This window comes from Oncorhynchus keta, chromosome 27 (genome assembly GCF_023373465.1).
Source record: "Oncorhynchus keta strain PuntledgeMale-10-30-2019 chromosome 27, Oket_V2, whole genome shotgun sequence".
NCBI lineage: Eukaryota > Metazoa > Chordata > Actinopteri > Salmoniformes > Salmonidae > Oncorhynchus > Oncorhynchus keta.
The window spans coordinates 41,451,910-41,466,237 of record NC_068447.1 but is presented as its reverse complement, the minus strand read 5'-3'; the positions used below and the strand labels follow the sequence as shown (position 1 = coordinate 41,466,237).

The window sequence follows — 14,328 nt, the reverse complement described above, 5'->3', positions numbered from 1 at the left end:
AGGCCTAGACTTGCATATTCAATTATTATAATACCACTCAATGTATTTTTCATCTTGCCCAAAATGAAAACAATTCTGAGTTAATTAAATATTTACTTCAGGTTAATATTTTCCTTTGTCGGCCAAACTTTGCAGATTGTTTTCGTGTTCCCCTTCACCTAAGGTTTCCAACCTCCCCTTTAAGGATGTTCGTGTAGGTGACTTCAGCCAATGATGGGACCCTGTATTCCACAGAAAGACCCGGTGAAACTTGAGCTGCTAGTTGTTTAAAGGGCTATTCTCCCCCCACTCACAAGCCCCAATCTCTTCGGGCTCGTTAGCATATCACGTGCCAGAACCTTAATGAACTGGACACACGGGTCTTGGTTGCGCATGCGCTCACGTAAAATGTAGTTGGAAATGAGGTGTCGGTCTTGGAGTAGTCGACTTTTAAAAACCATCCGCAGCCCCTGATATGACGACTTCACTGGTTCTGCATCCACGCTGGGCGGACACCTTGATGTACGTTTATGAAAAAAGCCCGAATGAAAACAATCCGAATAAAAACCAAACAATGGAGGGACTGAGCGGGAATTGCCCGGCGACCCATTGCAGGGACCTGATGTCGCACCCCGGGTTGGGGCGACATTCTGGCACTATAGCGACTCACCAGGGCTCGGTGTACTCGGATATATCTTCCCCAGACACCGGCCGACAGTGTCCTGCTCCCCAAACCTCCTCCAGTGCATCTCTGAGCTACGGTTATCCGTTTGGAAACCCTTATTACGGTTGTAGGTTATCTCACTCGCACAACGTGAACTTGCAGCAGAAGCCCTGCTCTTACCACCCCGCAGAGAAATATGCCGACCCCCACACCGCGTTGCCCACTGAAGAGGTGTCTAGCAGGGCGAAAGAGTTCGCCTTCTACCCCAGTTTTGCTAGCTCGTACCAAGCGGTTCCTGGATATCTAGATATGTCTGTGGTGCCCGGGATCAGCCACCCCGAACCCAGGCACGACGCGTTGATTCCTATGGAGGGCTACCAGCACTGGGCTCTGTCAAATGGCTGGGATGGGCAGGTGTACTGTTCCAAGGAGCAAACACAGTCCACTCATCTTTGGAAATCCCCATTTCCAGGTATGAAATGTGATATGCTTTGACATTTAAATGTCTAGATAATGTGTGGAATTGCAGCATTGTCCTTTGTTTTTATTTAGCTTTGAATTGTTATCCATTATTGAAGTAACCTATTCCCTCCGTCGAAATTTACGTCGATGTTATTGGATTTTAATTGCGGGGTTTCTACATGAAATGCAATGATTTCCTCATCGTAATGTAGCCGCATCATTTATCACGTGCCACACATCAAAGTCCATAACCTATATGTCAATGATCAAGTGTAGAGTGGTATACAAACGACAATGTATATAAATGTATAGCATCCCTTTAGTACATTATTGAGAGACAGCGGAATATTTGTAGAACATCTCACAGCGTAATGAAACTGACAGTCAGACATGGTAGGCTATTTTCATCCACTAGGTCCTTTACTGGGGGGGTGTCTGTGTGGTTGTTTGGTTGGCTATGTCACTGATCGCTAAAATATGCCCAAAATCCTTCAATTCACGTCCTTCAATTCAACTCAGCACCGTGGATTGTGCTTTGGTTGAAACCATTTCTGGGAAAATTAATCGTAAGAGATAACACCCTACTCAATGTGATTGTATGTATCTGATAAATAAACAACATGCATGACATATTGTGCAGACTAGAAACTCTTCAGAAACAAAACAATTCTTAACCCGGGTAGTGAGTCACACAGTGGCAGAATAGACAGGGGCATGAACACATACCCTTTCTCCTTGTATGATCCAATTTGCGAGCTAGGCTATAGGCTACTGTTTGGATTGTGCCAATAAATCTCTGCAGAGTCTGCAATGTTGCACGAGGGCGGGTTTGCATAGGCAGAATTCATTTTCCATTCGCCAACGACGTGTGCGCCTAATATCTGTCTCAAATACTGTGTTGCGTAACTATTGACAATCCAATGGCTTTTTGAAGAACAACGTTTCCTTTGTATTTGTCACATAGCCTATAGTCTGATATTTGATAAATGATACAGGGCCTATAACCGCCCAGTATGCTGTTTACATGGTGTTTACTAGACTGCTTCGTTTACAGCAAGGTTTTAACCTCTTGGTGAAATGTGTGTGTGCATTTCGGATACAGATGCGTTTAATTGTTGCCCTAGCTAGCTCTGTCCTCACGCCATTTTGCCTCCTTTTCCAGGAGTTTCCTTTAAAACACACACGCGGACCACGAGCTCGTGAATTACACACACACACACACACACCACACACACACAGTTAATGTGTAGCCTATGGGTCTGTGTATCTGTTAGTGCGTGGCTGTGTGTAGAACTGTAAGGTTAAACTTTGAGACTTTACATTTCCTCCGAAAATATTGAACATTTCCTCTGAAAACGCTTAAATCCCAAACATTCTTGGGACAATGATGCCCACATTTCAATTGACTTGAGAAAACATGAGAACATGTGTGAGTGCAGAATTTCAACCATATTATTTTCCAAATAGCACTGGGTTTACCATGGCCATTTTTTACATAACATGGCGGACGTGTCGTGCACCGAATAATTTCTTTCCTCACGTTTCGTTTCACAAAACACATTTTGACCAGGAAATGAACATGTTCTAGTTTTGTTAAAAAATATTTTGATATCAAGACATACAGCGGGAATGAAGGGATGCGTACCTGTTATTTGCGTATTTCTAATTCCTTCTAGCTCACTTAGCACCATGACTCACTTAGCACCATGACTTAGCACCACGAAAATGATCTCATATGTAAAAATGTTAGTAGACCTATGGGGTATATTTCATCTTACTACCATGAACCAGGCTACCCACCCCCCAAACCTAGTCTCGTCTTTAAAGCAAAACCATACCTGTCCTTTCATGTCACTCAGACAGGCGGAACTGTTGGGATGTTAGGCAGCTTTTTGAGCAGCCAGACAGACCTAAGTCGTAGCTTTAGGTAACTCAAATCCCAATTCCCAACATAAATCAAACGTTTAGCTATTTCCACTTTAATGGGCCTACTCAAAAGTTTGATCGTGTCAACGTGCTCTTGATAACTAGGCTACGCCTATATCAGGTTAATTGACCCGGTAGAGGTAAGTGCATTTGTAGAAGATGAGAACATTGCAGAAATATTAAAGAAATGCAATACTATTATCCAGAAGTGCTAATTTTATCATCACAGTACAATACCAAAAATATTCAGAGATCCATTGCAGGGCATATAATTTGTGTAATTACGCAGTGATATGTCCACTGTTGAAAAATCTATTGTTGATGTTTTTATATTTATATAAATTATATGAACAATAATAGATATTTGGGGTAGGATGGATGTTTCGGAGATTTGGTCCCTTATATAATATTGATTTTATTTAACTAATTTACAACATTGTGTACATCAGCAAGGCCACGCATATGTTATTATCATAAAAAAATCTGAAAGAGAGACTACTTAAATCCCTCATCCCCTTTTCAAGATCTACAAGGAAGTATAAACGATGCATGGACCCACAAGGACCATCTCTGTGTCTTTCATGTCTTTATCACGGATCAAGATGATCATATTTTGAAGAAATGCAACATTTCACAAATGTTTGCCTGTCACTCAAAAAAACATTCTCACACCTCAGGTGCCCGGATAAATATAACAACATGCTTATTATATTATTGTATGTGAACTTTAGCGATGAAAGTGTATAAATAAACATTTAAATACCAATAAAAGAGCAGACAGCCAATTGTGCATCCGAAAATCTCGTGCGTAATGTTTCAATTTAAAAACGCACAATAGGCCCAGGTAATGTAATGTATTTAATGTCTATAAGGCATTGTTGACATATTTGCATCTTCATAACAAACGTATTATTACATGAAATACATTTGAATTGATCAGAGGCTAAATTAGTGCTGGGAAATGTCTTTGCGTAATATATCTCTCTTTTTTTTCTCTCCAGACGTAGTCCCTTTGCAGCCTGAGATCAGTAGCTACCGTCGTGGACGTAAGAAACGGGTTCCCTACACCAAGCTCCAATTGAAGGAGCTGGAGAAAGAGTACGCTGCCAGCAAGTTCATCACCAAAGACAAAAGAAGACGCATCTCCGCCGGGACCAACCTCTCAGAGCGCCAAGTCACCATTTGGTTCCAGAACCGACGGGTGAAAGAGAAGAAATTTGTCTGTAAATCCAAGACTAGTAATCACACGCCTACTACTTGATAGATTTCCGGGGCTTTGTACACTACAGCTGATATCCATCCCACCGTCTTTCAATACATAATTTACCTCTTAGAGACAACCAAGCCTGACGAATACTTCGGCAGTGTATTTTATTTAAGTACCAACAGTCCACACATCTATGCCATCACCAACCGCTCTTTTTTCGATATAGAGAAAGAAATGCTATAAAAACTGTGAAAATATTGAGAAATCAGTTAAACATTGTTTTATATGAATGTACATATATAAATATATAATATTTAAAACGATATCTGTATTTCAAAAAGACACAAGGATTGCGTGTTTTTTTTTTCCAAACCAATTGACATTTCCAGGACTTTTCGTCCAACAGACAGCCAAATCAAAACAGACATATTAGATATGTTCATCGCGCCATCAACTGAAAGAGAATTGCAATATGGACATAAACTGGTCAGGGAGAACGACAACGAATGAACTCGAAAGTCTACAGAAAAAAAACTACATGAGATGTATTCTCCTCAGCCAAGAACTCAAGAGGTGTTTTTGCAGGGGCTACGGATGATAAAATGGTTTTGTTCAAAACCGCCCCTGTCCCCGATTTCAGAAGCTATATATGTTTTCTTTCTGTAGGATATGTTTTGTTAATTAATAAGGTAAAAGCAAGGCTGCTATTGTTGTACATGTAGAGTGCAATGCCTTTATTATTTAATTCATATTCTCTCGTATCACAGGGTTGTCAATTGGAACGTCTCAAACCCATTGTGTGTTCCTTTATCAGTGAAGGATAATGTCTCTGTCATGCAACTGGAATGATTGTAAGCAATTAAAGTCAGTGAGTATTACACATAAATGCACAATCGATTTCTTTTGTTTTCTGTTTATAGTAGGCCTATGTATAGTAATAAAAAAAAGCATTTGGATCTGTTCACACGCCTTCTAAGCAGACAGACTGTCTTGTAACTTTCTTTCGTGCAGTATGTGAACTGTATTGTGGTGTTTAAAACGTACTGGTAAGGTGTTTCCTAAATAAATGATGATGAATAACATGATGTTGCTGAAATATGATGAATTAAATGACGTGTTTCTTTCCTGTCTCCTCTAAGTCACTTAGTGGAACTCTTTTTGAAATGTCATCTCACATCCGCATGAGCTTGTGGGCTTGTCACGTCGCCGTTGGTTTTGAGGGACGTTTGATATATGGCCTAGAGCAGGGATGGGCAACTTGCAGCTGCAGGAATTTGTTATACAATTGCAAAAAAAAAAAAAAAAAAAAAAAGCATCTCCACCCCATAGAAACATGTGTAGAGTTGCAGAGGACTTGATTTACAACTGCAACATTTTCTCTACGCTCCTTTTTTTGTGTGTGTAACTAGATTGACTGCTCAGATCAGTAGTCAGGATGTGTGGGTATAGATGTGGGTGTGCAGACCTGCGAACCACTGCAGCCCCTCATGACGAGTTGATATTTTTTTGTGGCCTCCTTCCCAATAAAAGTTGCCCAACCCTGGCCTAAAGGAGTACTATATTCTTTTTGGATAGGCATGTTTTTGACATGTATGCTTGTATGTCTATGATATCCATAGGACAAAAAATGACTGATATTGGATGGTTTGCCGAGGATCGGTTGCATGGATAGGCCTATATTATATGCCCACTTAACACAGGCCTGTATATTGGACATATACTGCACTGTTTAATAAGAGAATGAACCTTTCGAGAAAAGTTTAAAGTGGAGGCTTGCATTATGAAATCACCATGTCTAACTCGTCTCGAGATATTAAAAATGCCGTTTTAGATGTGCCAGGACACAGCAACAGGATACCCATACGAAAATACATCCCCCTGCCAATAATATGTTATGTAATTAATGTGCCTTGTTTGTAAAAAATCTCCCATGATGTTGCCACCAAACTAAAATAACCTACAGTATTCGCTTGCCTCATGTTCGGTATTGAGCAGCAAACGATTACGATATCAGTATAGGCAATCACGGGGAGTAGTGAACTATGTAATTCGACTAGTAATTATATTACATTTTGCTGTAGCTTGGTGGTAGTTGGACTAAATTAAAATCTTGGTAGTGTTTTCAGTAGTTAATTACATGCTATAGCCATGTAGTGGTGTAGCTAACGTCTGGTACACACTACGTTTTTTGCTAAAATTACACGATATGGGTCAAGTAGCCAAGATGTAATCTATGACATTTCAGATTTAGATATGGTAATTATTTTAGCCCAGGTAGTTTGGATGTAGTGAACTACTTTTTCAAAGTAAATTTAGTTTTGCTTCAGTGTAGTTTATCTTCTTCCAGTGTGAAATAATTGGTAGCTTGATAAACGACATTTTCATAATAGCTTCCCCAACACTGTGTATTGGCTATAATTGTGCCTTTAGTTTCATGCTAACAGGCCTACATTTAGATAATAGCTAAGATGCTGGCTGCATCAAGCTCTCACAGAATTCAATGTTCATCCATGTTTCTCCATCAGCATTTGTCCAAGTTGTTCCAAACGTGTTTAAAGGTTATGTTTAGACAGTAACTCCGAAAGGTTAAGGTTAGGCATTAACTCCGAAAGGTTAAGGTAAGGGTTAAGGATCGAGAGATAGGATTAAAACAAAAATCTCAAAAAACGACTTTCTTTAGTTGGATTTGAACATGCAAGGCACACCCAGAGGCACACCCGTAACCTACCTGAAGGTAACAGCGCTCACTGTTTCCCCGAGTGACCGGTTTCCACGTCATCTCCCGACGTTGTCAGACATGGATGGAGGTCGAAAACTGACTTGTAATCACTGGTGACCTGGCTGGACTATAGGCCTCCAAAATACATTTCGTATCCGTAGGTAATACCATATGTGATGTACTGTATATTTTGTTGTATCTATCCGATCACGTCTCAGGGAATGTGGAGAAAGTATTTAAAGATGCACTTGTATTGATGTTAATTAGAGATCTGTGCGGGAAGCTGGCTCACACGTCAAGCTATATCATTCGGCCCGAAGTCTTTCATCTATCCTCGTTTGTGTATCGTCAAATAAAGTCCTTACATTCTGTAAATGTATTGGAGCAGTTGTATTATACTCGTCGCCATCATTGTTATTATTTGATAGGACCAGTATAAATATTCTTAGATATTGTTTATTGTTATCAGGCCTATTCCAAGGCCATCAGACTTGTTACATAGCCATCACTAGCCGGCTTCCACCCAGTACCCTGCCATGAACTTAGTCACTGTCACTAGCCGGCTACCACCCGGTTACTCATCTCTGCACCTTAGTGGCTGCTGCCCTATGTACATGGAACTCTGGTCACTTTAATAATGGACACTGGTCAATTTAATCATGTTTACATACTGTTTTACACATTTCAAATGTATATACTATTATACTACTATTGCTGTGCATGTAGTATAATATCCACGTATTCTTCAGATATACTACATATTCTATCCACATACTGTCCATAATGTCTATACATCCCATCTTCCTAATAGTTCTATATTTCTTAATTTCATTATTTTACTTTTAGATTTGTGCATATTGTTAGATATTACTGAACTGTTGGAGCCAGGAACACAAGCATTTCGCTACCACGGCAACAACATCTGCTAAATATATGTATGCGACCAATAACATATGAATTGATTTGTTGAAGGACACACACATACGCACACGCGCATAGAATGAGCGAGCGACAGAGAGACAGACAGAGAGAGCGAGAGAGAGAGAATCTAATTCAAAACACTCGTCCTATTTCTCTGTTATTTGAAACATAACGCGTATGCACCGGACTACGGTGGCCAGAAGCATCATTGATCAACCTGATAATGCTTCGAAACTTTATGAAACAAATACAAAACATATAGACTCACTTTTTTTTACTTTTTGGAATGTGGCTCCTCTGGTATTGTAATATACCTGGCCTGGACCTGGCGGTATTCTGACGTCTTTACCCTTGACCGTGACTATGCAGCCAGTCACTTTGACCTTGACATGAGATTAGCACGTGAATACTGAACAGGGGTCTGGGGGCTCGTCGCGAGGAAGGCCCGCAGTTTGTTTGCAGACAAACAAGGTGTTATTTTCCCTGTCTAGACAGCTAGACTTAATGACGTGCCATAAATACGTAAAATAAATGGGTAAAGCACGGATATCCTACTGATCCATCTCTGACTGCTGATCAACTCTGAGTGAGCACTATCGTTGACATGTGGGTTTCTGTGTCTTCTTTTCAGTTTTACAGAGCATGCCTTTCTCTCAAAGTGGGTTCGTCTCTCCCCTATCTCGCACTATCAGCCCCCGCTACTCAAAACCAATGGTTTCGTTCACTCAACATGAGGTGTGTGCGTTTTTTTTTTTTTTTGACCACGAAGGACAGGTAGAACGTTGACGTCTCCGAACACCGACACCACCTATCTGACTGCAGCGAGCAGTTCGAGCAGCCATGTTGTGTCCTGAGCTCGAGGCACGGTTCACCTCACACGCAGCTTCTGTCTGAGAGGAAATTATATGCCGAAAGTGAGACGTCGCCCCACAGTATAATGATTAAAGGTAATGGCCATTTTCCTATTTTTATATTTGGTCAAATGACAGCATATTTTAGCCAACTGATGTCTGTTCTTTTTTTTGTGCTAGAAAGTTCAACTTTGTTTGGTTCAGCTGCTATGGGCCCTTAACAAATATATGGTTTTGAGTTCATGTGTAATAACAATGTCAATTTTGAACAGCTTTGGAAATGTAACGCTTAGTAGGCTTATAAAAACAGAATCTATTTTCGTTTTTGGTAATGACGGGTTTGCATTGTTATGTTCGGAAAATCCAGCTGTATTTGACAAGAAGGGCTTTGAACAAGAAAATTAATTGGCTCACTCTGGAAATGCATTTGGTAAGATAAATTATGATAATACACGAATAGAGTTGATTGTGGGATCATTTAGGAATTGGTCACATCAAATATAACATTTACAAAAGATAGTTGCAACCTCATGTTTTCACTCTGCACCCATTATTTGATTACGTGAGATGTCGTCACGTTTGGACGAGCAAATCACAGGGCTTTATTTGAGGATGTAATCAACGTGAGGCCTTTCTATCCTCTCCCTCATCGTGTAGCTGCACTAACTACACTATAAGTAAATGGACAATTGGAATCATGACAAATCCAGAACAATCATTCAGATGTTCACATGATTGAAACCAATATATTATATTAGCCCATTTAATTATGTTGCTTCACGCTCAAGCTGCAATATCTGAATAGAACGTTGATAATTATGAAAATGGAATCATATTTATGATGTTACAAGCTTAGATATTGCGTGTCGGGTTAGACAATTTACTGAAAATGTAGCTAATGAAATCATGCAGGAGTTTGTCGACGTTCTTGAATCATTCACGCTCAGGCTTAAATTATTTGATTTATATTTTTTTCACCGGATATTGTGAATCATTTGTGGCATTCTATCTAATTTATATATCTAATTTCATCCAATCAAATCGAAAACACAAGACAACCTTTCTCCTAATGAAATGTAATTATTTGTCCATTGAAAATAGCACACACTTCCTTTAGAACATAACAATTAGCCCAAAAATTATACTTTGATATTTACGATTTAAATTAAATCATTGACTTATGTTTAGGCCTAGTCTGATTAAATATTAAATAAGGCTAGAGAGGTTAGCTCTGTCGTTGTTTTCAGGCCCAACCAAATAGAAGGCTCTGGCCCCAACCACCATGTTGCTGAACAGCGTTCTGGAGGGCAAAGGCAGATCATTGAGAAGGGGGCTGATAACCTCTGGTGGTGACAAGATGAAAATATCCGGAAGTAGAAACGGGACCTAGATTTATTTCTGCATTCATCCAGTCAGTCACATACATCTAACGATGCTGCATATTGCATCTTGCAATTATAATTATTATTAGGCTATTAACACTTAATCCAATTACCATCAATATATAATAATATTACATTCATGCAGCTTTATTATCACCAAAATGCTTGTATTTTTATAATTGTTGGTGTATTTTTGTTGTTATATCTATTTTATAGTGGTTGTATGTTATTATTGTTGTTGGTGATGTTTTAATTGTGTTGTTGCTATCATATATAAATATATCATACATCTATAAATATATACGCATATTGTTGGTTCGTTGTGGCGATGGTAGGCCTATTTGTGTAGCCTATTAGTAGTAGTTACTCAATGAGATGTGAATTTGCTCAGCAGAAATGTATTTTTCTGCTTATGAGTCCAAATAGATTTTTGGTACATTTCTTAAATCCCAACATAACGAAGATGCCCCATAGAGTTTTTGAGAGTTTTAGCGACTTTTCCTACTTACATTTTCCACTCACAGCTATAAGAGAATATTTTATAAATGATTCCGATGAATGGTTTATGTTGTGTTAGTTGTGATATTGCGTTATTGGGTTATTTTTATTTTTATATAAATTATGAAATGATGTCGATGGCAGATTTTTTTTTTAACCTATTTTGTTACTAATCGCTGTTCCAACGGATTGGGAATAATATATTCGTACAATATGGCTATGTGTAAAATGCCTCAGTATGTCAAATTATTTAAAATATATAGATTGTGATCGATTTACCACTCAATTTATTGATCAATTCTCTCAGCTGTTTTTGAAGTAATTTGATCATTGCTTGGCGGAACCACACACACGCACATACACACATACAAGCCTATCTGTGTCTTGAACATTACCCGTAATTACGTATAGGATCACATTGGCCGAATTGTTCAATAACTTTATCATTTCTTCCATTTTAATTCAAAGGCATCACAAATATGATATGTCGCCATGATCTTTAGAAAAAAAATAATGTACGCCCGCTTTGACTGTCGTTGACGGTCAAGTTCAAAGCGTGTGCGTTAACCATTCGGCTGGTGTTTAAATTCCGACTATTGTAACGCAAGCCGCTTTATTATAGGTATAGCCTACATACATTTTAACATATGTATTGATATGAAATCGTAATTATGAATCAAGTTTAATAGAACAACATTTTATAACAGAAGCCTATTTTCAACAGTAGCCCAAGGATTTTTGACAATTGGATCATGCATGTGAGTTCACAATTTTAGACCGAATTAAATACACTCAAAAATCTTGCAGTTCTTCCCGCGTTGTGCAAAGGGAGGTCTTGTTGGAGGGAATTTACAAAAAAAAAAAAAAAAAGATTCACTGCCAGGCCATAACCGTGGCAACCTGTCTGCAGAAAAGCTAAGAAAAAAAAGACCTTTGTTTACCCTATTGCCCTGTCTGGACAGGCCGAGAGATTCCAAGATAGCAATTCCAAACCCGGAGACTCCAGACAGTGCACTAGACAGTGACCTTGAACTGACAAGCACTATTTCCTAACCTCCGTATTTCTTTTGTAAAATAACATATAAAAAATACTTCTTTTCTCAGAACGACAGTTGAGAATTGCTCACATTTGAATCCAGAAATCGTTTGGTAGGCAAGTCTGAATATGATATCAGCTTGTTGGAGAGCTGGTGTGGATCGAAGGCGTTGTGGTATTGGAGGATCTGGTTTGCTGTCTGCCGCACTATAATGACGCTGCGGCCTCTATTCTCTCTCTGAGGTAAAGTGGAACCATTATATAATGCAGAGATTGTTTTAAAAATATATATATAGATATTTAAAGATATACTTTGCAATTGGTCGTGGACTTATCATGACCTTGTTGCTTACTTGTTCTCGTCTTGTAATTTAGGTTTTTGTATTGGGAAACTTTTCTTAGAAGAGATTCATTCCTATTTATTAGTAATGAAGTTGTGAACTTAACCGACACCAAGTGATGTTCAATAATGCTCAGACAGACGTGTGTTTCTCATAACATATAACCTTTATGTGCACGCGATGTTGTACTGCGTTGTGAGGCTTACTAACTGTTACAGGGGTCCGCGATGATTGGAGATGCAATTCCGAAATTGCGCGAGATGAGATTAAACCTCGAATAATTCCAGGGAGCGTCTCCAATTCGACATGTTTATTTCTCGTTCTATTTAGGATCCGAGGCTCACTGGCCTCAGATTCTCTATGAAATCTGTCACTGCTGACGCTGGATCAAATAACGTCTGAGTTGCATCAAGTAACGGCTGAGTGGCAAATTGTGCTGCGGCATTGTAGTATGTCATGCTAATTCGACTAGTATTCTCAGATAACACTCCCTTGGCATGTTTGTAGCGCTTGTCTATGCAGGAAGACTCAACATGCAAGTACAAAATGCCACACACGTAACATTTAAATCTATTAAATGTTATATAACTGCAATGATGTTGTCAATAGGCCTTTTTGGGGGGGTATTATTTAGCCCTGCCGATGTTGTTATATAGTTAGGCTATGTTATAACGCATAGGCTAATATAAACATAATTTAATGTTCAACTTGATTTAGACAAAGAATGATATATTCACGCTATAGCAGACCATTAGTATCACTATTAGTAATATATAATAATAATAATATATGCCATTTAGCTGACGCTTTTATCCAAAGCGACTTACAGTCATGTGTGCATACATTCTACGTATGGGTGGTCCCGGGAATCGAACCCACTACCCTGGCGTTACAAGCGCCATGCTCTACCAGCTGAGCCACAGAAGGACCATACATTAGTATTATATGGGCTTACAAATAGGATGGCAACGAGTTATATTTTCTTTACCATACCCGTAATACACAGTTATATATGATGTAATGTCATTATAATGTGAAACCGTGTATGCTATTCAATTGAAAATCATGAAATAATGTGAGTGGTTAACATGTTTTAAGATCAATAAATGGACATTTTGCGCACGCACTTGAGTTGCACTAAAATACTTAGAGGAATATGCATTTATTAATACATTTACGTATTTATTAAGTATTTATGCTTAGGAAGTCAGTCATAATATGATACTTTGTCGCCAGTGGTATAGACATCTGGGAACCTATAAGCAAATCGTCTAAACCTATAAGTATACACATATGCGCACTAAAGTCATTATATATTCAATTTAAAAGGGATACTAATATATGCTTACGAACTTGCAGATCTATAAATTCATTGGTTGGTCATGCCCCGGTGGAAAATAGATAGGTGAAGCGTGACGTAACTTTGGAAGAATTTAAATGAGTGTCCGTATAACTAAGATTAGATGGATTTAAGTTGTCTAAGTAGTATTTCCAGATCCCTCCAATGCAATTGATGAAATGATCTATAGACCCGAGGGAGGAGAAGAAAGAACGAATACGGTATCATATCAACCATAGGCAGATTATAAAGACGGTATATGTTGAACAATTTGACAGTCTTTACACCACACCTGAATTTATGCACTGTTGGCTGCATGCCATATTCATAAGAGACGTTTAACAAAAAGTGATTCGATTGTTTGCTGAGATGTAGCATTCATTTTTTCTGCAGTATTATATAAGAAAGTATCCCCCCTCCTCTAGGCTGTTAATTATATTAACATTTTACTGCAGTGGGCAAAATCAGGGTCACGGAGTGTTTTTTGATCGTTTTAAACATATCTACATTGAAACAAAAGTATACACCTCACATACATGGTTATGGGCTTACAAAAATTACACCTGTAATGTCAGGTGTAGAGTTGAAATGAATTCAATTTTGTGTTAGCATCCTGAAATATGAAGACTGAAATATAAGAAAACTGTTTAACATTAGAAACATAGGATTTTCAGCGTAAAAAAAAAGCTGATTAATTATGAAATTATGAAAAATAGTAATAACTTTCCATCCATGAGACCACAAGGTTAAAGGCTATGTTATGCAACCTGGATTTGGGGGTAGACATAACATAGTAAATGTACATCCGGGATACAATTAGTATGATATCGTATGTTTTGTATGGTATGTATTCATTTGTGGATGTCCATCATCCATTTTGTATGATATGTTATGAATTGCAATTTGTTCAACATGTTAAGAATTTTCAAAACGTATGATATGTTACGAATTTCAATTTGTGTGGCTAACAAAATCTAGGTGGCTAGGGTTAGGGGATAAGGTT

The 14,328-nt window shown here is 38.5% G+C and overlaps 1 protein-coding gene across 1 annotated transcript; it reads left to right on the top strand.

Moving 5' to 3' along the window:
- Positions 1-371: 371 nt before the first annotated feature.
- LOC118359493 (homeobox protein Hox-C13a) lies at positions 372-5,272 on the top strand. Its single transcript, XM_035738005.2, has 2 exons — positions 372-1,115; positions 4,033-5,272. Exons 1-2 carry the CDS (start codon positions 455-457, stop codon positions 4,290-4,292), a joined length of 921 nt encoding a protein of 306 aa, XP_035593898.1. The 5' UTR covers positions 372-454; the 3' UTR covers positions 4,293-5,272.
- The last annotated feature ends 9,056 nt before the right edge of the window (positions 5,273-14,328 follow it).

Excerpts from the sequence above, each read along its gene's own strand:
- LOC118359493 (XM_035738005.2), top strand. The coding sequence starts at position 455 with ATGACGACTTCACTGGTTCTGCATCCACGCTGGGCGGACACCTTGATG. Across the intron at positions 1,116-4,032 it reads TTGGAAATCCCCATTTCCAG|ACGTAGTCCCTTTGCAGCCT; the intron begins GTATGAAATGTG and ends TTTTCTCTCCAG.